This window comes from Podarcis gaigeae (assembly GCF_964106915.1).
Source record: "Podarcis gaigeae genome assembly, chromosome: 10".
Taxonomy (NCBI): Eukaryota; Metazoa; Chordata; class Lepidosauria; order Squamata; family Lacertidae; genus Podarcis; species Podarcis gaigeae.
The window spans coordinates 65896321-65921318 of record NC_139686.1 but is presented as its reverse complement, the minus strand read 5'-3'; the positions used below and the strand labels follow the sequence as shown (position 1 = coordinate 65921318).

Below are 24998 nucleotides of genomic sequence, written 5' to 3'. Positions count from 1 at the left end.
CTGAAGCTGCACCCTCCTCCAGCCGGTGCGATGTCACAGGCATGCATGATGTCACAAGCACACTGGGCCCCTCAATTTTGGGCGCAGGTTGGCGCCTCTGCTTGAGGTGATGTGTACACAGCCTCGCTTTCTTCACAAAACAGTAGCCTGACGTGCATTAAGTCTAAAATCTTCGAAGGCATTCGCAGAGAAGGCATATCACCAAAATGGATTCTTTTACCACAAAAATGTCTTCGGCTTTAAAACGTTTATTGACGTGCCTGAGACGCTTGTTTGTCCAGGCCTTCTGTTGCTTGCTTTTCGTTTTGTTTTCTGGAGAACGGGCTTCGGTTAACTTGCTCAGCAGAGCTGCCTCTGAATTGCTTCGAGTGTGGAGTTCCTCTCTATTCCTCTTGCAAACAGTTTCATGAGTTGGCAGTGGACCCTGCAAAAGGGAAGTGCGGAATAAATGCAGATGTATTAACTGTGAACCAGGCCAGTCATCGGGAGGAGCAAACCCCTTTGCTCTTCCAGGGGAACTGGTTGTTCACAATGGCACCCCAGAGAAAGTCAGAGAAAGTCATGGTTGCCTTGTCATATTGGTGGTGAAGAGCTTGTGTTCCCTAGATGAGAGGCAGGGAATAAATGACCAGGGCTGTTGTGGATTTTTTTCAGAGATATTTAATTGTGTTACTTAAAATGTGGCATTATTATGGTTGCTTTTATTAGTACAGTCGTACTCAAACACCTTGTGACTCGAACGTTTTGGGTCCTGAACGCCACAAAGCTGGAAGTGAGCGTTCCAGTTTGCAAACATTTTTTGAAAGTCAAATATCCGACACTGCTTCCAATTGAGTGCAGGAAGGTGCTGCAGCCAATAGGAAACTGTGCCTTGGTTTTCAAACATTTTCAGAAGTCAAACGGACTTGTGGAAATGATTCCGTTTGAGAACCAAGGTATGACTCGAGTATCGTTCAGTTTGGAATGTGGAATGTTGCATTATATTTCTTCCACTGATTCCCTTTTGGTTGGGAATTACAAACCGCTTACAGATTTCTGCAGAACTATGAAAGAAAACACAACATTTTGGGCACAGTCCAGCCAAATTTGGGGTCAGTTCACACAAACACATGTCAGGATTCATTAACTGAACATGCACTTGACTAGTCTTTATATTCCTAAAGACATAGGGCCAAACAACGTGTGTTGCTAAACACGCAGTGGGGGGGTTGCATGTACCATTTTTAAACATTAAAAGCAGCTGCTGGGTCCTTTGAATTAGGAGAAAGACTGTGAGAAGTGGGCTTTAACTTCCTCCTCCATCACTGAAGTACCAATGAACTGTAACTCTGCCTTCCCCCCGACACCGGAAGTTGCTATTCAGCACAGAGGCAGGTCTGAAAAATTTTCAAGACTTCCCGTTCAGGGTGTACAGCTTTGTGGGCGCACTAAATAACAGATTTCTATCTGCTGTGGAGACCATTTTTTTGCAGCTCCCATCAATTAAGGAGCGAGTGAAACTGTTTAAAAGCACAGATCCCTTTTTTCCGGAAAAGAAGATGCTCACATGACTTCAATTGTTGAACAATCCAGCGTCTCTCCGTCGCAGTTCCAGGTGCTGCTGGGAGGAATGCAACAGCAAGCAGGGTGGTCTCTGCAGAAATGGCCAAAGCGATTCTTCTGCATTTTCTTGGCATCGCAGTCACCGTCCTCTAAATGTTTCGATGTGAACTGAAACTTCTTGATCCGATAAACCTCCACAAAGCTGAAGTCAAACTGCAGAGAAGGGAGAAGAGGCAATCTGTTGCGTTTGTTGACTCAAAACTCAGCAAACCGCTTCTGTTAGTTCAAAGCAAGCCAGAGTTCAGTATAAAGAAAGATGCAGGTCACGGATTTCAAATGGCTTCGGCACATCTAAATTGGGACAATTCTGCTCACCCCCATCATGCAACCCGGACACTGAGGTCCAGCGCCGAGGGCCTTCTGGCGGTTCCCTCACTGCGAGAAGTGAGGTTACAGGGAACCAGGCAGAGGGCCTTCTCGGTAGTGGCACCTGCCCTGTGGAACGTCCTCCCACCAGATGTCAAAGAGAAAAACAGCTACCAGACTTTTAGAAGACATCTGAAGGCAGCCCTCTTTAGGGAAGCTTTTAATGAATGATCTTTTAATGTATTTTTAATCTTTTGTTGGAAGCCGCCCAGAGTAGCTGGGGAAACCCAGCCAGATGGGTGGGGTAGAAATAAATTATTATTATTATTATTATTATTATTATTATTATTATTATTATTATTATCATTATCATTATCATTATCATTATCATTATCATTATCATTATCATCATCCATCAGTGTTCACCTGGTCCACATTGAACCAGCTGGATGTCAACAATGGCGGGCGGCTAGTCATTTACAAACAAACTTGGATCTGGGTCCTCAAAAATCCCGTAAGGCAGGTCAGAATTATTCCCATTTTACAGGTGGAAAACTGAGTGTGAAATACTGAGACTTGCCCACACTATCCAGGAAAGAGAGTGACCCTCTGCAAAGTAAACGGAATGCACATTCCAAAATGTATGACTGTCCCTAGAATGGCGTTTGAGTGGCTCCTATGACAAGCTCAGCAAGAGGCACTGTAAACTTTTATTCCTTGATATTCAATAGATGCCCCTTCGCCCATTCTTAACTATAATGTACGAAATGAATCAAATCTATTCATAACAAAATATTCATATACCACCATTTATTTTAAAAGAATATCAGGACTGTACGTAACACCATATAATTAGAAAGAAAACCATATGGAAAAGTTAACATTGGAAATCAGCAAACTGTGGTGGAAAGGTGTGTTCTTAATTGTCTGCAGAAGACTGATGGAATAGAAACATTTTCAGCATGGTGAGATGCTAAGCAGGTTGAGATAACATTTTTTCAAAGCTTGCTCCTGATCTGCTGTCCTCACTGGGGAACCAAATGTGAGCTACCTACTCTGAGAAGGAAGTGAGGGGATCTTTCCTCCCATCTGGCATTCCCTTCTCCAAGTTTCTAACCCAGCTTTGGACCTGGCGGTGGGGCAGGAACATATCACCTCCTTTCCTGCAGTCCTGGCGCTGCCTTTAGAAAGTTAAAAAGGGATGTTGCTGCCATCCACTTCGTGGTGAAAGTTGCGGTTGCGCCGCTGATGGGGATGTTGTGCCCCCGCTTCCACACTGCCCATCCCCAAAATGCATTCTGCTGTTTTCCCCCGCTAGGAATGAATGGCAGCTGCTCACTTATGGAGAACCAACCCATGAGAACTGCGTATTCAGGGACGCCACTGGGTCAGGTGCCAGGGGAAAAACAATGCTGTCCAGGGTTGTAAAGACTGCAGAGAGAATAATTGGGTGCACTCTTCCCACCTTGGATCAAATCTATGCCTCCAGGTGTAGCTGCAGAGATGATCTCTTTGGGTTATAAAGACTAGGACTAGCCCCCTGAGAAACAGTTTCTACCCAAATGCAATTCTGGTTTTAAACACAGTATAAGGAGTCTCTATGGGAGTATATTGTATTTTAAAAAGGGGTTTCAGAGTTTTTAGGGGTTTTTGAATGTCTTATGTAGATCTTTTCATTATTCTGTATGGGACAATGACAATAAAGATATCGTATCGTATCGTAACTTGATCCCTAGCCTTGGTGATCTCTGCCACTGAGGATCAGGTCTGTGTCTATCTGTGGAGACTGTGCGCAGGAACTTTGCAGGGCTTAGTTTATTGTTTCATACAAATATTGTTCCATGGATTGTAAATGCTGTAAGGTAAAAGGTAAAGGACCCCTGGACAGTTAGGTCCAGTTAAAGGGATTATCTCGCTTTCAGGCCGAGGGAGCCGGCGTTTGCCCACAGAGAGTTTTCTGGGTCATGTGGCCAGCATGACTAAACATCCTCTGGTGCAACGGGACACCGTGACGGAAACCAGAGCGCACGCAAACACCATTTACCTTCCCACCACCTATTTATCTGCTCGCACTGGTGTGCTTTCGAACTGATAGGTTGGCAGGAGCTGGGACAGAGCAACGGGAGCTCACTCCGTCACGGGGATTCGAACTGCCGACCTTCTGATTGGCAAGCCCAAGAGGCTCAGTGGTTTAGACCACAGTGCCACCCACGCCCCTATAAATGCTGTATTGGTTTGTGAATCATATATGACTTTTGCTGCATTTGGGATGATCAGCTTATATTTTTCAGTTGCTGCTTTGTTAATAGTATTTTATATATTGTTTTTCTGCTGATTGCTCTATATGATTTATACAGCGTTTGTGATGTTTGGGAAGATAAACAGTGTTTCCATGTGCTCTGGCTTCCATCACGGTGTCCCATTGCACCAGAAGCGGTTTAGTCATGCTGGTCACATGACCCGGAAAATCTGGCTGCAGACAAGTGCCGGAACCTTTGGCCTGAAAGTGAGATGAGTGCCACAGCCCCGTAGTCAAATTCAGTGGACTTAACCGTCCAGGAATCCTTTACCTTTACCTGTGATTTTCTGTTATTGTTATCTGTTGTCTGTAAACCGCTTTGGGATTCACTTGAACGAAAAGCAGCATAAAAATAAAATATATCAAATAAAAATCAAATCAATAGACCCATCCCTTCAATTGTACGGCTCGAGGGTGGGGGGTGGAGTTCTGTTTCCTGGAGCCTAATGGAACGCTGGGAGCTGAGATCATTATTTATAGAGCGCCATAAATGGTTGTGGCACTTTGCAGATTTAGGCTAAGTAAAACAAGAAAAGGCTCCTGCCCCAAGGAGTATATATCATACATTAAGTACAGTGCATGGAAGAAACAAATAACTGCCTTGTTTGTAAGTAGCTGTCTTCCTTCGATGTTATTAACCAGTTTTGAATTTGGCCTTTTTAAAAGAGGAAACATAATAGTAATTTTTTTTGGGGGGGTGTGGATTCTGAAACTCATTTGTCGGCTGTAGGGCAGGGGAAGAACCCAAGGTAGTTCAATATGCATCAGTACAAGGGGAGAAGAACTGTCAGAGCTGGGAGGCTGCAGCAAACATGTACTGTCCAGACAGGGATCTGAGCCAAAATAGGTGAGCCAAGCAGGTGGGCAGTCAAGCTGGTCAGCAAACTCAAGCGCCTGAACCTGAGAAATGAGCAGCTCGGGCCAGATGCTGGACTTCTGACTCCCATCAAGACTCCAGCTAGCATGGCCAAGAATCCGACAACATACAAAGGACCACAACGTCCTCACCGCTGCTGTGCAGGGCCAGGTAGGACCTGTGACCCCCTTTGGCCGCTTGCTTCTTGCTGGGAAAGGTCAATTTCATACCGCAGTGGAAATCTGGCCAGCTCTTTCCTCTGGCCAGCTTCTGCAATAGTGCAGTCAGTATCAATAAAGCACTTGGCTCCCCCAGTCACTACTTTTGAGATTCCTAACGCATTACAAGAACTTCCACCTGCCAAACTTTCCCCCTTGCCACAGACCAATTAGCGGTGCAGAAATCCAATTCAGGCGAGCAGCTGGCAACTCCACTTTTGCCGGAAAGGGTTTTAATGCCATAGCCAATCCAAATCCTTGGTGTTTCTCCTCCCTCTCCCCCCCCCCCGTAGGCTGCTATTGGAGCTTCTTTCAAATTATGCCCAATCTACATTTGTGTTTTTGCAATGGGAGCACAGGATCGGCATTGAACGGCACCCCGCATTTCAATCCGTCGCAGCAGATACACACCTGGTCATCCCGGTTCATGTGCCTGATGAGATACCTTAGGAAATTGAATCGGGAGCATTTGCGAACCAGAATGAGGTCTGCAGAGCCGTCTGCCAAGTGAGCAGCTGGTGCAAGGCCTTTCGGGCTCCGTGGGCAGGCGCAACTGATATTCGCGGTGTTGATGGCCAGAAACTTTCCCCTGATGACCTTCCATTCTCCTTCGTCATTCCCTTAAAAACACAAACAGGTATATTTAGCACAGAGGCAGTGGGATGGGAGCAACAAACATGACGATTTGGATTTCTAAAGGTGTCTTATGGCATCGCCGGTTCTCTTACGTGTGCAATAATAAACCATGGCACAAATTTATGACACGTTCTTTCGTTAGCAAGCTATCCAAGTTTAAAACACTGCACATTTTCAAATACCGGTTGTCCACAAGGCCAACCGCCTGTGCATATTTGTTCTTGGGAATAGGGCTGCAAACTAACTGGCAAGTGAAGTCAGACAGAAGACAGTGTGTTGACTTGTATCTTCAACAAGGTTTGGATGTGCAGGAATCAGAATGCTTTTTATAGCACTTTTATAGCTGTTGGCACCTGATTCGCTCTCGTTACCTAGAGACTGAATTGCTCTAGAAGAAAAGTTACGGGGCCAGAGGCAAGAGAAGTCAGAGCAATAAGTGTTTTTGCATTGTAAAAGAAAAGGGGGGGGGGGCAACTCTACTTGAAAATAGAAGGTACTGCCAAAGTCAGTTTTATGATGCTAGAACAAGAGGGGTTGTGGGTATCCTCTTCTAGTATGTCTGTGGCTGTACTTTAAAATGGACATGCTGGGTGGCATCCAGGCTAAGCTGGATGCCTTGGTAATGGACTGGATGAGAGCCAACAAACTGAAGCTCAATCCAGATAAGACAGAGGCACTGTTAGTGGGCAGTTCCCCAGCCTGGATGGATGGGAGGTCGCCTATTACACTTCCTCCGAAGGAGACGGTTCGTAGCTTACTGTCGCTGGAGGCTCAGGTGGCCTCAGTGGCCCAGAGTGCCTTCAGCTTCAGCTGGTGGCCCAGCTACGCCCCTATCTAGAAGGGATAGCCTAACTACTATTGCCTATGCTCTGGGAACCTCAAGGTTAGATTACTGCAATGTGTTATACATAGGGCTGCCTCTGAAGATGGTTCAGAAACTTCAGCTGGTGCAGAATTCAGTGGCCAGGATGCTCACTGGAGCAAGATGGTTTGAGCCTATTATACTGATCCTGGTCTGACTGTACTGGCCACCAATTAGTTTCCGGGCCCAATTCTAAGTGCTGGTTTTGACCTATAAAGCCTTAAACAGCTCAGGACCGCGATACCTCAAGGACTGCCTCTTTCCATATGAACCTACCCAGACCCTGAGATCATCTTCTGAGGCCCTCCTTTGTGTGCCTCCTCCTAGAGAGGTTCGGAGGGTGGCACCATGAAAACAGGGCCTTCTCTGCAGTGGCTCCCCATCTGTGGAATGCTCTCCCCTAAGAGATTCACCTGGCGCCTTCATGAAACACCTTTAGGTGCCAGGCAAAAACGTTCCTTTTTAACCGGGCCTTTGGTTGATCTGATTGACATCCTATGCCCCTTTTAAAATGTGGCTCTTTTTTGGGTGTGGGTTTTATTGGGTTGTTGTTTTTATTTTGATTATATATATTGTGGTTTTTATGTTGATCTTATCTGTGAACCGCCCTGAAACCTCTGGGTATAGGACAGTATATAAATTCAATAAACAAACAAACAATCCCTCCCCTTTTATGAAGATCACCCGCTCTGAGACCCCATAGCTAATTCTCCCCTGGCCTCTTCGCTGGCCCAAGTAGGACCAATTCAGCTAGCTAACCCTGGGGATTATCTAATTGATTTGTGATTTGTGATTTTTGAATTTTATTGTTATTCATGTTTTTATACTGCATTTTATGCTGCTTTTATAATTTAAGTTTTTAAAAGTGTTTTAAATTTGTTGTAAGCTGCCCTGAGCCCTGTTTTTGAACCGGGAAGGGCGGGGTATAAATAATAATAATCATCATCATCATCATCTGCAATTTGGTCCTACAAAAACCAATGGAGCAAGTTAGTCATGACTTCAGTCCTTGATTTCAATAGGCACTATGTTCAAACAACTACAACTGGCATCCTAGGTATGTCTGCTCAGAAGCTAGTCCAACCCATTCTAAGTTGGACACTTCAGTGGAGATGTGCAAACAGGAAGAAAGAAAAGCACTCACATACGAAATGCAGATTTCGTTTGCAGGGCCCTGTGGCTTCCATCAGAACCCTCATCATTCATACCAAATGATCCATAAATGTTGATAAGCAAAAAAGCATCATTTTGAAGAAAGCTTACCTGGTCTGAAACCCATGTGAGTCTCTTCTGGGCTTCTGGTTTAATTCAGTTTCTCTAATCATCCAAATTTGCCCTTGCATTTGTTGCTACATCACCCGGTGCATTAAGAGGCCAAATGAACAAATCTGCTAACCATCCGTGTCTGGTCTTCCATATAGTATAAAATTACCTTTAATCTCTCCCCCATTCTTCTTCTGCTCTGTCTCCAGCTGTTGTTTACTCTGCTTGCAAATGTGGCACCTGGAGAAGAAGAGTGAACCTCGTTTTTTCCCCTCTGCAGTCTGAACCGGGCATTAACGTTTCATTCGTTTAGCCAGATTGTCTGCAGTATGTCAGGCTGTGTTGTAAGCAACATTTTATATGTCATTTAAATGAGAAGCAAGCTAACCTCTGGAGCAGCCCTTGGGAATTCTGTACCAGAGTCATCGTGAGTTCTGAAGCCACGTTTTCCAAATATTTGAGGTTTGGTTTGGAGGCAAACAATGAAATTGATTGCTTCACTTTGGAATACAGTGGTACCTCAGGTTACAGACGCTTCAGGTTACAGATGCTTCAGGTTACAGACTCTGCTAACCCGGAAACAGTACCTCAGGTTAAGAACTTTGCTTCAGGATGAGAACAGAAATCGTGTGGCGGCAGCGGGAGGCCCCATTAGCTAAAGTGCTGCTTCAGGTTAAGAACAGTTTCAGGTTAAGAACGGACCTCCAGAACGAATTAAGTTCTTAACCCGAGGTACCACTGTAGTTGTCACATGCTTCAAAATTTCTAGCTGAAGCCCTGCAGTGCTATAATGGATGCCTGTCTTTTTTCTTAATGGTTCTTTAACAAACAAACAAACCCAAAATAATTGGCAGCCAAAGCACTGCAGAGTTAAAGAAAGCTGTTGACTCTCGTCACTGCTTTTTTCTTGTTGACTTTCACAGTGAACTGACACAGAAAACGATCCATTGTGCTAGAGCAGGGGTCGGCCCATGGGCCGGATGCAGCCCACAAAGACGGTTTTACCGGCCCATGAGCCGTCCCTGGATTGAGTTACCCACTTGGCGAGTCCCCTGTGTGCTGGGTTAAACCGGCGCAGCGCGGTGCAGGGACTCGCTGAGCAGCGCTGGAAATCACTGTTCGGATTTTTATCTCACCAGCTGCTCAGCAAGCAGCAGAATGGTTGTTTATATCATGTGAGTGTCTGAGAGCGTGAGACAGGAAGTCTCAGTACTGTTGGGTACTGCTAGTTTGGATTGGATTGGATTTGTTATCCCACTTTATCACTACCCTAAGGAGTCTCAAAGCGGCTAACAATCTCCTTTCCCTTCTCCCCCCACTCTGTGAGGTGAGTGGGGCTGAGAGACTTCAGAGAAGTGTGACTAGCCCAAGGTCACCCAGCAGCTGCAGGTGGAGGACAGGGGAATCGAACCCGGTTCCCCAGATTACGAGTCCACTGCTCTTAACTACTACACCACACTGGTTCTCTCACGCTGGCTAGAGAAGTTACTTTCACTTCTGTGTGAGATGTTGTTTCTGTACTGCTGCTGAGAGAGAGCAGACATGCTGATGGAGTCTCTGTATATAGACTGTTGAATAAAGTAGTTTATAGCTACTGATTGTCTTTTTCTTCTGCAATGAGATGCCAGAAGACGAGCGTGCTCCTCTCAGGAGGAGGGGTCGCTTATCACCGGTCTCTCTGGACTGAGGAAGATTTACAGCCAGAGAGTGAACACTGGAGAGATGCCCCGGTGTCTTGGGAAGGTGGTGGCCTTCGCAGGCTTTTTCCCAACAATCACATCTGTGGATGCGCAGATACCGGAAATCGCTTCTGCGCATGTCCAGACGCCGGAAGTCGCTTCTGCACAGACGCGATTTCCGGCATCGCGCTGCGCCGACCCCTTGTGCTAGAGGGTCATTTGGATGACCTCAGGGTGTCCCAACCATGCCTGAGGTCCGCTAGTGTGGAGCACCCCAATGTCCCTGCTCCTACTGTAGGCAGGGTATACTGCCAGCAGTAGTCTGCGAAAATAAAACACCTCCCAACAGGGGGTTTCGATGAGAAAAGGTGGAGCTGGGGCGGCAAGAGATCTTCTAGATCCTGAGCGAGCTCTGCTACCATCATGTGACAGCAACGATCCCAGGCATCTTTGATGCAGGAGCAGGCATAGCAAAAGGGCATATTTTCTTCCCTCCCTCTTCACCTTCTGGTCTGGCTGGTGTAAGCATCTACCTTGTCTGGCTGGTGTAAGCATCAACCTTGGAGGAAGGTTGCAGCTCAGAGGCAGATGAGGGGGAAAGCTGGCAAATCATGGAAGAGCCAGAACAACAGCCGGCTGACACAGTGTCATTAGAAAACATTCCAGACCCACGATCTCCCAGAACCTGGCAAGCCTTAAAAGTAGTAGAGCAAAAAGCTCAAAGGCAGAGGGCACGTAGCAGCACCCATAGAGGAGATGAATGAGGAAGTGGGAGAGATGGGGGTGGGTGGAGATTCACTCGGGACAACGCCATTATCCAAGAGGCTGGGTTCTATAGCCTCTCTCTGTAAAGAACGAAATAAAAAAGGACCGTAAGAAACCTTTCCTTGTCTTTATACAGTGGTACCTTGGTTCTCAAACGCCTTGGTTCTCAAACAACTTGGAACCCAAACACTGCAAACCTGGAAGTAAGTGTCCCGGTTTGTGAACTTCTTTCGGAAGCCAAACGTGCTCCGTTTTGAAAGTTACGCTTCCGATTTGAGTGCCACACATCCGTTTTGAGTGTTACGCTGAGATCTGTCTGTTTTTGCTATTTATTTTGCGTTTTTGTTTTTGTGACTGTGTGGAACCCAGTTCAGCTACTGACTGATTGATTTATGACTGAGGTATATTGTTTATTGCTTTCATTTTATGGATCAATGGTCTCGTTAAGATAGTAAAATTCATGTTAAATTGCTGTTTTGGGGCTTGTTTTCAAAAGTCCGGAACGGATTAATCCATTTTGCATTACTTCCTATGGGAAAGCGCACCTTGGTTTTGGAACGCTTTGGTTTTGGAACGGACTTCCGGAACGGATGAAGTTTGAGAACCAAGGTACCACTGTACTTTCTTGGGCAACCAGCTGGGAGCCACTGGGAGCATCCTGACAACTTAGTGCTAAAAACAACAACACCCGAATGCAATATAGTTTAGCCTACCCACTTCTGCAGTGCTTCATATCTCTTGGAGACCCCACGGCGTGTGATGCTGGTAGAAGGGATATTGTTCCCTCGTAGTAATGATGAGAGAGAAAGGTCTTGAAACCTGGGGAGGGGGGTAATTAAGAAACGACGATGTCTTATAAATCAACACAAATTATTTCTGTCCGGTCTGCCAACTCCCTTGCAGATCGCTCTGCCATCTTCTTATTGATATTTTTGACATCCCAAGCTTGTTGCTTCCTTCTCCCACCATTCGGCTCATATGCAGTTGTATATTTAAGCATTAGCCTGGCGACTTTAGGAGGAGATGGCACAACATGCAGAGGTAGGGTCTGGCGCCTTCTGTCTCCCATGAGGTGGGAGCCCCCGTGCCCATAAGTGGGCTGCTAACAAACGGACGAACCCCTCTGCCTTTCCTTTGCCAGCCCTCAGGAAGCCCGTAAACATTTTTGCAGGCTGCTAACATTCACGGCCTTCTTATAACAAGGCTGGCTCCGTAACTGTTGTCCTTAGAGAAAAATACGGGTTTTATTGGCAACTTGCTTCTCTGCAGGTTCATACGGAAGGAAGGAGAACGAAATACGAAAGGTTACCTGAGAGGTCGTATCTGACGGGTCCCATCCAGCGTTTTCCCTCGCTGTCTTTCAATATATCGCCGTAAAAACCATACCCCAAGAGGGAGACAAAGTATTTCAGTAACGTGTTGTGGTGATGCACTGAAGAGACATCGAGAGGCTGAGTGTCTCCTGTTGAGAAGAGACAATTCAGATTATAAGGGAGGCTGCAATTGCGTCAGTCTGCAAATCCAGCACTGAGGCAAAAGGTAAAGGACCCCTGGACGGTTAAAGGTAAAGGTACCCTTGACCATTAGGTCCAGTTGTGACCGACTCTGGGGTTGCGGCGCTCTTCTCGCTTTATTGGCTGAGGGAGCCAGTGTACAGCTTCCAGGCCATGTGGCCAGCATGACTAAGCCACTTCTGGCGAACCAGAGCAGCGCACGGAAACGCCGTTTACCTTCCCGCTGGAGCGGTACCTATTTATCTACTTGCACTTTGACATGCTTTCGAACTGCTAGGTTGGCAGGAGCAGGGACCGAGCGCCGACTTTCTGATTGCCAAGTCCTAGGCTCTGTGGTTTAACCCACAGCACCAGTCCAGTCAAATCTGACTATGGGGTTGCAGCGCTCATATCGCTTTCAGGCTGAGGGAGCCGGTGTTCGTCTGCAGCCCGCTTTTCCAGGTCATGAGGCCAGCAGGACTAAACCACTTCTGGCGCATGGAGCACCGTGACGGAAGCCAGAGTGCATGGAAACGCCCTTTACCTTCCCGCCACTGCGGTACCTATTTATTTACTTGCACTGGTATGCTTTCGGACTGCTAGGTTAGCAGGACCTGGGACAGAGCAAAGGGAGTTTACAGGATTTGAACCGCCGACCTTACAATTGGCAAGCCCAAGAGGCTCAGTGGTTTAGACCACAGCGCTAGCCGCGTTCCCAAATCCAGCACTGAACTGAGAAATGAGGAGAGTGTTTGCTGCATGACACTTCAGGTCTGTGAGAGTGGTGGAGAACAACTGCTCCGTGGAACTAATTCGGCCATTTGGGAGCAAAACCACACTCAGCCTGCCAATCACCTGTCGCCATATGAACATCAGGCATGGGAAAGTTAAAATTATAGCTAACAGCTATGCTGAAAAGATTTCTACATTGACTGACACATTAAGGCAGGACACCCCACAGAATTCAGGTGCCAGAAACAGCGTTAACTAATAATTGTTCATTTTAGGAACAATGCTTCTCTGTGACTGACAGAGCAATATTACATAACACGTATTCGTGCCATCACAGCACCAGTGGAATGGTCTCTGACGTGTACCCAGTCGGGGGGGGGGGGGAACATAACCGGAAAATACAGAAACAGTGTAAAATTGGTGGACATGCCCCTGGAAACGCCACCCAGGGCACAAAATCCGTAGGCGGGGACTTACCCACAATGATATGCAAGGCTGAAGTTACTGGATCATTGATGCCAACCGTTGAATAGCAAACACAGTCCGTTGAACCTGGGAAAGGAATTTCACAGCACGGTGAAGACACATAAAGAAAACAGCCATTGCTTTTCCCTATCCCCAAACCCACGATCATCTCTTGTCCCTATGAACTGGCTCACTTGCTTGAGTTATCTAGAGCTGTGCAATCTTGAAGCGCCGAGGTTCTGTGCTATCTACTTCCGCTGTGTGCTTTGTAGGAGTGAGTCAGAGGATGAGAGAGAGGAAGGAACTACCTTAGGATGGTAAATAGTTTTCCTTAGCTGCCTATGGTGCTCTGGGCGATCAGGCAGGATGATATTTTGAAGCCTTCTCTTCCTTTTAGGCTATGAGTGAGCACTGTAAGCAGGTAGGCAACTCTTTTTGCAGTTCAGTAACCTTTTTGAGCTTTTCTGCAGAGGATCTTTACTCATTTCCAGTCCGGTGATTCTAACTTAATGACAGGGATCTTCGAAACCCGCTGTGTGAATCCAAATCTGTATAATGTAACTGTGACTTAGGGCAGATTCCTTTTGGACGTTCTCCTGCAAAAGCCTTGCTTTTTTAAAAAAAGAAAAGTATTAACTAATTAATAAATTTTACATTCCCCCGCCATCTTTCCTCCGAGGAGTTCAAGGTGGTCTGCGTGATTTTCCTCCTCCCAAATTATCTACACAACCACCTTGCAGGCTTTTTAATTGAACTTTGTGATTTTACAGTTGTAATGCATTTTTTAGTCTTACTGCGTTGGATCTCTTGTACGCTGCTTAGAGACGACTGGGATCAAGTGGTTTACAAATAGTTGAAATAAATAGGTAATCCGGTGAGCTTTGTGGCTGACTAGAGTATCTGAATTCTGGTCTCCTAGATCCTAGGCCAATGCTCTAACCACTACAGTGGTACCTCGGGTTAAGTACTTAATTCGTTCCGCAGGTCTGTTCTTAACCTGAAACTGTTCTTAGCTAATGGGGCCTCCCTCTGCTGCCATAGCACGATTACTGTTCTCATCCTGAAGCAAAGTTCTTAACCCAAAGTACTATTTCTGGGTTAGCGGAGTCTGTAACCTGAAGCGTATATAACCTGAAGCGTATGTAACCCGAGGTACCACTGTACTTCACACTGTCTCTAATACTTACTTCCGTGAGTCTTGCATGGCAGTACACAGATAAAAATGAATGACAGAAATACTGAATGCTTAAAATGTGCCGGAACTGGGAGTGACATTCCAGATAAGTCTTGACCAGCACAGAATAGACTGAAAGCATTTCTTCCCATGATGATGCTTCTTTTAATGCAGCCTAAGATCGCATTTGCTTTTTTAGCAGATGCATCACACTGCTGGCTCGTGTTCAGTTTTGCAGCCAGTCAAGACCCCTGGATCCTTTTCACAGGAGCCAGGCCTCCTCCCTCTTTTGTTTCTGCTCAGCTTTGCAATGAAGTTCAATACATCTGTGTACGTTGACGTTCACCTTGTTGGTCTGCCTAGCATTCCAGACTTGAATCTGTTTTCTATGGTGTTCGCGATCGGGCTCAGATTCAAGTCATCCACAAGTCCGCAGCATCCTTTCTACGTCTGCATCAAGGTCATTTATAAACCTGTTAAATAGCACAGGTCCAGGAACTGAGCCCTGGAATTCCTGAAAACAGACGTATATCGCCCCCGCTTTTCGGACATATACTAAGGAAAGATGACTGCTCTATTTAGGTGACTTGTCAACGTTCGCTAGCGACTATCTGAACTGCCAGACTTTGGATTTTCCCCTCTTGGGGCTGTCTGCTTCCACATGTGAATGTCGATATATGCTGAATATCCAAAATGTGACGAAACAGGATGGAATTGCTTGGGGCATGGTAATGGCCCTGGGACAGCCGAATGTAGAATTTTCTTCCTTTCCACCCAGCAGACAGGAGAGACATTTCCTTCCCTCGCCTCTCTCGCTAACCGTTTTATGCAGTTTGACAGGACGATGTCGTGGTGTTTGCTTTCTCCTTGATAACTCAGGCAGGAGGGTCAACGCAATGTTTCGAGAAAGGTGTAGAGGGAGATTGATCTGTTGTTAAAGAGCTGCGGTGGAAATCCTTTTGTCAAGCTGGTGCTGTTTGTCCAGGGCAGAACAAAAGAATTAGGCTTAGTGCGTGCTTAAGCAAAATTTTGATTTGTCAGGCAGGTGGGTGGAATGAACGCGGCTAAACGGAGGAAAAAGACGGGAACAGTTTGAGCCGCCCTTTACAGAGCAGACCAGTGAATTCATACCAACGAAATCTCTGCAAGTTAATGAACATCAAGGTTATATCAGTTACAGATAGGTAGCCGTGTTGGTCTGCCATAGTCAAAACAAAAAAAAATTCCTTCCAGTAGCACCTTAAAGACCAACTAAGTCAGTTCTTGGTATGAGCTTTCGTGTGCATACACCCTTCTATAGAAGGGTCTGGTGACTTCTGTTTCAGTGTATCTGAAGAAGTGTGCATGCACACGAAAGCTCATACCAAGAACTGACTTAGTTGGTCTTTAAGGTGCTACTGGAAGGAAGGTTATATCAAGCAGACATTTCTGACCTGGGGAGATACATCCACGACATTTTGAGTCCAAAAGCCCACCCAAAACCCCCCGATTCAATTGGGCTGAATTTTTGATTGCGGCACTTCTCTCCGTCTAATAAAAGCTGAAAATCATAATAGGACGTCCAAGCAACAGAAGTGTGTTTTTAAGGCAGAACATAAGGAAATCAATCCATTGGGGAAAGAGTCATTCTGGAAACGAGACTGAAATTCAGAATGTAACTTAGTGCAAATAGGATAAAATAATGTGAAACTAATAACAGCCTTGTTAGCTTAGAAGCCCTACCTTCTCATCCTGGGTGTATGGGGACTAGGGAAGTTATTCCTTTTTGAGACCCTCCTCATTGGACAGTCGACCAATATAAGGAAGGACACCCCCCACAAAATGTGGGGAATGGTGGCCGGGAGAGGGCTTTCTCTGCAACAGGCCCTAAAACTGTATAAGTCCCTCCCCATAGAGGTACGACTGGCATATTTGTTCTATAGTGTCTGCATGCCAAAAACACACCTCCGGCCTTTGACGGTTAAGTTATTTTGTTTTGTGGGACAAAACAAAATTTATTTTGCTGAATGTATATTGTTCTGTGTGCTTTACATGGGGTTTCCCCGGCCATATAATTGTTTTAATCACTGTATATTATATTCTTGCAACACGCCCTGGGTGAAGGGCAGGTGAGGAATGCTATTTTAAAAATTAACTAATTAAATAATATGACCGTGACAGAAACCCTGCTAGTGAAAAACAGGTTTCTGAGTTTTGTCCTGGCATATGACAAGCCCTGCTTAAACTGACAATTAATTTATGTGCCAAAGGTACATCGGTTTTCTGGTGAGCCAGTGTTCACCATTGAGCTTTTTTAAAAAATAAAAAATGAATAGTAGATTATACACCCTGTGAGTGGCACTATTCAGTTATATATCCCTTCAGTGAGAGGTAGTAGCAGCTGCCACCATCACAATCTCCTTCCACGGAAAGGCCAATGGCAGTAACTCAAATTGCTGCCTAGCAACAAGGAGTGACAACAAGGCCAATTTCCTCAGCTTCCTGGGACCAATGCTCCTCTCCTCTGCCCATAGGTCATTGGGGCTGATGGGAGCTGGACTCCAAAACGTCTGGAGGCCACCAGCTTGGAGAAGGCTGGACTACTGCATTAGTGCACTACATGGGCTGCCCTTGAAGATGGTTTGGGAACTGCAGTTAGCCCAAAACACAACCGCGAAGCTGTGATCCCTGGGACCGGGCACTGTGATCACAGTACACTTGTGCTCGGTCAACTGTGCTGGCTCCCAGGTCATTTCAAGTCTTCAAAAATTGCTTGGGGGCTTTAAGGCCCTTCATGGTTTGGGGATGCCAGACTTTTTTCCTTGCACGCCTGCCCATGCTGTAAGACTTACAACAGAGGACCTTCACTGGGTGTCTAAGGTGTGGCAGGTATCTGTGCCACAAGTGAAGACCTTTTAAAAATAAAGGAGAATAATAAATCCCGGCTTTTAGACTCTATTTCATGGGTAGGCAAACTAAGGCCCAGGGGCCAGATCCGGCCCAATCGCCTTCTAAATCCGGCCCACAGACAGTCCGGGAATCAGTGTGTTTTTACCTGAGTAGAATGTGTCCTTTTATTTAAAATGCATCTCTGGGTTATTTGTGGGGAATAGGAATTTGTTCTTCTTTCTTTTTCTTTTCAAAATATAGTCCGGCCCCCCACAAGGTCAGTGGACCGGCCCCCTGCTGAAAAAGATTGCTGAGCCCTGAATGTTACAGTTGCCTTTCTCCTACTTTGCATTTGCTCTTACATCTGAAGGCGAGCCTGTTTAGGAAAGTTTTAATGTCTAATGTTTTATCGTGTTTTTAATATTCTGTTGGGAGCTGCCCAGAGTGGCTGGGGAAATCCAGCCAGATGGGCGGGGTATAAATAAATAAATAAATTGTTGTTGTTGTTGTTGTTGTAAAGATAAAGGGACCCCTGACCATTAGGTCCAGTCGTGACCGATTATGGGGTTGTGGCGCTCATCTCGCTTTAGTGGCTAAGGGAGCCGGCGTACAGCTTCCAGGTCTTGTGGCCAGCATGACTAAGCCACTTCTGGCAAACCAGAGCAGCGCACAGAAAAGCCGTTTACCTTCCCGCCGGAGCAGTACCTATTTATCTACTTGCACTTTGATGTGCTTTCGAACTGCTAGGTGGGCAGGAGCAGGGACTGAGCAACGGGAGCTCACCCCGTCAAAGGGATTCGAACCGCCGACCTTCTGATCGGCAAGTCCTAGGCTCTGTGGTTTAACCCACAGCGCCACCCACGTCCCTATTATTATGATTATTATTATTATTTCTTCTGCTGCCTGTGTTTTAATGCTTTTGTCTTAATTTGTTTAGCACCATTTTAAACTTTTTGTCAGTTGCCCTAGGAACCTGTTGAAAGGCGAAGTATAAATCATGTCCATAACCAAATAAAGAGACTACTTTGGAGGATACTTCCCAATTTAAAAGGAAAGTTATAGATTGAGGGCTCATGAGGCAGGTGTGAAGTCCAAACCATTCCTAGCAAAATCCACCAAGATGTGTTCTTTCTTTAGACTAAATTCTGACGTGTCCATAGCTCTTGAAATAGAATTCACTAGGAACACACATTCAGGCAAATCTGAAAGGCTTGCCTTTACATATAAGTAAAAGGACTAGGGTTTGTTCCAGTGAGAATAGACAGTCCTGGAAAACACATGTCAAGGGTACTAACAGCCCACAAGCAACAAACAATGAGACAATGTTAAATCTTCACAAAAGACAAAACGATCTAAATCTAAAACGTAGCCCAAACAGTATAAATTTGCTAAAGCAATGTAGAATAAATGCAGGATGGTAATCCTGCGCTGTCCGATTTGCTATAAGCTCCCTGAACTATGGAGGGACAGCGATGGAAAACTGGGATGCTGTTCCTGAACATAGGATTCCAGGCTCCTTTAAATAAGGTCCTTCTGGGGTAAAACTGGCTGGCCCAAGAGAAAGGGGAAGAATACTGGTGATAATTGGGTGGCAACACGAGAACGGGGCCTTCTCTGCAGTGGCTCCCATTTGTGGAATGCTCTCCCCAGGAAAGTTCGCCTGGCACCTTCATTATACACCTCTCGGCACCAGGCAAAAACGTTCTTTTTAACCATGCCTTTGGTTGATCTGATTTACATCTTATGCCCTTAAAAAAAATTTTTTTTTTTGGGTGGGGGGGCTATTAGATTGTTATTTTTATTTTTATTACGTATTTTGTGGATGTTTTTATTTTTATTCTGTCAACTGCCCTGAGACCCCTGTGTATAGGGCGGTATATAAATTTTAATAATAATAATAATAATAGTAATAATAATAATAATAATAATAATAATAATAATAATAATAATAATAATAAAAGGCTCTATTATCTCACATGCTCTGTGTCCTTAAATCTTAATATGCCATAACAGTTAGGGCTGATCGCACATCCAGCCATGTAGAATTATCGCACGGAAGAGAAAAAGAGCAGGATGATATCTGCATGCTCCAGTCTCTGACCTCTATGTATCCATCCATTATCTGTGAACAGAGCCAATCATGGGTTTGGCTAAACACACAGAGGTTGGGGTGATGGAGGTCTGGCAACAGGTTGTGATCCTGTCGTTTCCCTTCACGTGCTCCTTTTTACACAGATACAGACAACGTCGAAATACCAGTGAAGGAAGGGGTTTCCCAAACCCCAAGCTGACTGTGCAGACAGTTTTAAACTGCACCAAAATCCCTATTTTTCCTTAGCTAAAATGCATAAACTTGAGCCGTTGAGTAAATGCATAACAAGAACACAGCTCTCTCCTTTATCAGTTTGTGACGTCAAGGATGACCCTGACTGTACCAGTAAGAACAGAGAAAACACGTCTGTGCCTTATCTTATGTTCTGACCACAAAGACGCACAGACCCAAGTCTGGGAACAACGCCAGAGTGTGTTCTCGGAAATGGTGACCTCTGGCTCCAAGATAAGAGTAGAAACAGGAATATTGTTTTATGGTCAGGAGTGCAGGAAGGAAATCCCTTTTATGGTTAAGAGTGCCGGAGCAGGAACATCTGTGATGTCAACCTGCGTGTATAGGCTGACGTGGTTGGATTCCTGGGGAAGGAGGGAGAGGGTGCCTGGAGGATATATATACTGCATGAAACTTCTCATTTCTTTGGACTTGCTGTGGACACACCACGCAGGTGCCTTTCTGCTGTTTCAGAGAGCAGAAATAAAGAACTCTTTCTCTGAACCAACCCTCGGTGTCATTTGACTTCCTTCTTCCTGTCCGGGAGCAATGCAGACCCAATGGGTGAACTCCAATAAGGCTACACCAGCAGCCAATTTGTGCCCATGTTGTGATTCCAGGCTAGGTTGGGGGCTGATGAAACACGTAATAAATCATAACCACAATATAATGACGTATGGCGAAAGTGAGCCGTTTTGCAATTCTTACCAGCCGGGATTATGCCAATCCTGATATTGCATTGGACTAATGGTGCTTTGGGGTTATTTTGATCTATGCCAGAATCCTTCTGCGTTCTTCCAATCAAACCATGCATCACTTCATTGAACATGCCGTCCCCACCAACACAAACAACACTGCCGGAAAATACACAAATTAAAATGCACACTCACAGCAAAACGAAGGAATCAACAAATATGTCAAACACTTCCGACACAATAGAGATGGTTCGCTTTATCAAGGAAGAAACAAAAAGAAAAACCTCCCTTATCAAGTTCTTCAGGCTGGTTTACTGTGTGTCTTGAATTAATCCATTCAAAATGTAATTTCAGAGCACAGAACAGTTGTAAACCTGTTTTAGAGGGGGAAGGGGCAGAGTTGGGGCTAATTGTAAAATAATTCTCCCCTTTGCGAGTACGCACAGACATCAGTTGAAAACAAAACAGTAAACACAAGGCAGACATCAACATGGAATACTGTTCTTCTTCCAAATTACAGATATTTCACCTAATGAGTTACCATTCATAATCTCCACATCTTATCATCTTACAGCTGGGCTGCTGTTCTGAAGATTTTACCCCGGACAGCAAGAGTTCGTGAGCGACTGAATGGTCCTTTCAGCGATTCCCCCAGGTGTACAAATGGCTGGCAGATCATTTAAATGACCCAGCCACATTGGAAGGGACTAATCCTGCAGTTATTTCCAATCAAATTCTTCACCAGTTGGTACTGCAAGATACCAACTGGTATCTTGGATCTGAAGTCTTAATGGATCTGAAGTCTTAATGGCTACCTTGGTTCTCAAACATCTTGGCTCTCAAACACCTCGGTTCCCAAAAACCCAAAAGTAAGTGTTCTGGTTTTCTAACGTTTTTCAGAAGCTAAACATCCGATGCAGCTGTTGGCCATTGTTTCCGGGGCGCCTGCACCAATCAGAAGCTGCGCCGTGGTTTTTAAACATTTTGGAAGTCAAACGGACTTCTGGAATGAAGTTTGGTGCTTTTGTTTTTGCCATTTATTTTGCGTTTTCGTTTCTGAGGCTTTTTCGGTTAATTTGTTTTTGTGACTCTGTGGAACCCAGTTCAGCTACTGGGTTCAGCTATTGATTGTGTGACTGCAGAAATGGATAAAAGCCCCCCATCCAAACAATGACTATCATCAGTGCAGGTAAGAATTAACTTTTTAAAATAATCTACAATGCTGTCTTATTTATTTCATAGTACAGTACATTGATTATTGCTTTCATTTTATGGATCAATGGTCTCGTTAGATAGTAAAATTCATGTCAAATTGCTGTTTTATAGGTTGTTTTTAAAAGTCTGGAATGAATTAATCTGTTCTGGATTACTTTCTATGGGATAGCGTGCCTTGGTTTTGGAACGCTTTGGTTATGGAACAGATTTCTGGAATGGATTAAGTTTGAGAACCAAGGTACCACTGTACCGGCTTTCTGCAATGGGGTAAATCTTCATTTGGGAAAGTTTTCAAGGAATGCTGAGCTGCCAGCTTGATCCCTGTTCATGTGATGTTTAAGCGCACAGAGTTAATTCATTAGAGGCGGCCGAATTCTCCTACAATTCAATAGCTGGCTGTGATATGTTGCAGAGACAGACAGAAAGCTCTACATGTCACATTTGGATAACAGGAAAGCCATCATCTCATCTAGCTCTGCATTTGCTGCCTCATCATCTGCTGTGAGATATCTGCCTATATTTGAAAAGACTAATTGAAACACATTTTCCCCCCTACCACAACTGCATTATCGTGAGCATCCGCTGCTCAAAGTTAACACCTCCTATCCAAAGCTCTCTCTTACATTCGTGAGACCAAAGGGACAAAGACAGCAAGTGGAAATGATGCGGGATTGGTATAGAACGCTGGTAATTTGTCTGCTTGTAACCGCCAGCCTAGTTGTCTATAACAACTAGAGCGTCCATATATTCCGATCCTCAGGAATGATCCAGGACGCCTGTCCCGTCCTACAACCATTTCCATGCCCGGCGTAATTGGAATCTCAATACTATTTGACTCGGTGTTGTAGTAATTAGGGGAGGATTAATGCACGAGGAATTGTGACTTGGTGAGAAGGCCTTGCATTAGCAGGGCACATGGCGGTTTAATTAATCTCCGTCTTAACGGGCACGGCAGAAGCAGCGAATTAGCATTCCTATACCAGGTGCCCGTGATGCTGAGCTCTGTGTGTGTGTGTTGCAGGATTCGGGGAGGAGGGAAAGAGAGCTGGGAATGCAGGCAACGCTTTTCCATCGCCAGCAAAAGACAAGCCCTGCTATATGCATGGACCAGTTCTGTTGGATTATAGCCTGTATGTGCAGAAATAGGAGAGCAGAAGGGAAATTACCGTATTTTTCGCCCTATAAGATGCACCAGACCACAAGTCGCACCTAGTTTTTGGAGGAGGGAAACAAGAACAAAAATATTCTGAATCTCAGAAGCCAGAACAGCAAGAGGGAAAGCAGCAATCCCTCTTGCTGTTCTGGCTTCTGTGATAGCTGTGCAGCCTGCATTCGCTCCATAATATGCACACACATTTCCCCTTACTTTTTAGGAGGGAAAAAGTGAGTCTTATAGAGCAAAAAAAATACGGTAGCTTGCTTGGGGATATCTCCCCACAGCCCAACCCATCTTCCTCCCAAAGGGCGATTAGAAGTGGCTAAACTTTCTGAGAATATACCGGTGAGGATTATAAACATGCACAATGATAAATAAATGTGCTACGCCGTCGATAAGAGGGCATCATTAGGCATTACAAAGCGTTCCTGGAAGATTTATGGGCCGAGAGGAACTTCAGTTTCACTGGGCATGAATTAAGGCATCGCCGTTTCTCATGCGTCTCCTAAATTATCAGAAAACAAAGACAACGAGCATTTGAGCAGCATGCTCTGCAGTCTGGAAAACTAGCTGCTAGAGGATCATGAAAATTTGGGTCCCGGGCTTTTGGGATTCGTCTACCCACACGTTATCTGAAACCAAAGCGTCGCATTGGTCGCCAGATGTGAAATACCGTATTTTTTGCTCTATAAGACTCACTTTTTCCCTCCTAAAAAGTAAGGGGAAATGTGTGTGCGTCTTATGGAGCGAATGCAGGCTGCGCAGCTATCCCAGAAGCCAGAACAGCAAGAGGGATTGCTGCTTTCTCTGTGCAGCGATCCCTCTTGCTGTTCTGGCTTCTGGGATTCAGAATATTTTTTTCTTGTTTCCTCCTCCAAAAACTAGGTGCATCTTGTGGTCTGGTGCGTCTTATAGAGCAAAAAATACGGTATGTTGGCATTATTTTCAGCTCTCCTACGCCACTAGAGAAAATGCAAGGTGTGCCAAAGCCCACTCGGCAGTATGATGCCCCGATGGTTTCAAAACATCACAGGGACATCTCCGTCCCCTAAGACTACAATACTAAGTAGGCTCTCTTTGGGGTTCGCTTATGAATCGATCGGGACTGCGGCCTCAGCAGGTGCCTGGGAATAAGGTCAGAAAGAGAGGCGCTAAACTGGGTGGCTGAAGCAAGCTCCTCGCAGCAATCTGCACACTAAAGGGGATTCCCAAATTATTGGGCAGTCATTCCAGTTGTCTATTAAGCAGGGCACATGCAGACTGTGTACTTTATCTTAAAAAACAGATTAGTATAAGAGAGAAAGAGAGAACTTACCCATCGTATTTCTCTAGATTAACTTCAAGTAAGTTATCCCTAGCATGATTAGCGCGTTCAGTGACTGAGGGGGGGAAGAAAAGGAAAAAACAGCTTTAGGACATAATATTAAAAGGAGGATCATATGTGCACATAAATGATTAAGGAAGGGAGAAAACTACTGGTTTATGACCATTTTGGTTCCTGACACTTATTGTTGTTGCAGCTGCCTGCGGGAGGATTGTGATAAACCTTATCATATTTGACCAAGCTGCAGCTCCACCCATTGTTACGTAGGGTGTCATCCAGGACTAGTCCATCTATTTTACGTACTGTAACTCTGCTGCCATTTTTTATTGATTACAATTTGGTAATCATTCGCTGCAATTGCTGAGAGTGAATTCCTGTTAAAATAACCTGCTGTTATTTTGAGAGTTCATCTTGCAGTGCATTATTATATTCTTATGGGTTATTTATTGCTTTATTCAATACAAGATCATTTAAAATGCAGGAGATTTTCATGATAAGGTTGCGTGATCTTTGTTGAATGTTCTGTTGTTTCTTCTGCCTGCAAATCGCCTTGTGTATAGCAACATAGAAAGCCGTTATGGAATGCAGATATGGCTCATTCGTGAAACAGGGCAGGGCTGCAGTAGACTCGCCTCCACGGGCAAACTGCAATCACAACGTACACTGCTACAATTGTGGCATGCCAGAAGAAGAAGAAAAAGAGTTTGGATTTGATATTCTGCTTTATCACTACCCGAAGGAGTCTCAAAGCGGCTAACATTCTCCTTTCCCTTCCTCCCCCACAACAAACACTCTGTGAGGTGAGTGGGGCTGAGAGACTTCAGAGAAGTGTGACTAGCCCAAGGTCACCCAGCAGCTGCATGTGGAGGAGCGGGGAAGCGAACCCGGTTCCCCAGATTACAAGTCTATTGCTCTTAACCACTACACCACACTGGCTCTCAGATGATGCTGGGCTTATGAACCCAGATGACCAGGAATGGGGAACTCTGTGGTGGACTCCCATCAGCCCCAGCAAGCGTTCCCAATGATTCAAGGATGATGGGAAACATCCGACAACCTTTGGAGAC

General features: G+C 45.2%; 1 protein-coding gene and 1 long non-coding RNA gene across 2 annotated transcripts in view; both read right to left on the bottom strand.

Annotated features, from left to right (window-relative positions):
- The window catches only part of LOC310826606, a 230649-nt gene that overhangs the window by 4830 nt on the left and 200821 nt on the right, over nt 1-24998 (bottom strand). The gene's annotated exons all lie outside the window — the stretch shown is intronic.
- The window catches only part of CERK (ceramide kinase), a 42970-nt gene continuing 18204 nt past the window's right edge, over nt 233-24998 (bottom strand). The window contains exons 5-13 of the mRNA XM_083701544.1: nt 23923-23986; nt 20250-20395; nt 13189-13263; nt 11796-11948; nt 11200-11305; nt 8212-8282; nt 5693-5901; nt 1547-1755; nt 233-424 (exon numbers count right to left, since the gene is read on the bottom strand). Of these exons, the coding sequence (XP_083557670.1) occupies nt 340-424; nt 1547-1755; nt 5693-5901; nt 8212-8282; nt 11200-11305; nt 11796-11948; nt 13189-13263; nt 20250-20395; nt 23923-23986 (1118 nt within the window). The 3' untranslated portion in view covers nt 233-339. The remainder of the gene's footprint in view (nt 425-1546; nt 1756-5692; nt 5902-8211; nt 8283-11199; nt 11306-11795; nt 11949-13188; nt 13264-20249; nt 20396-23922; nt 23987-24998) is intronic.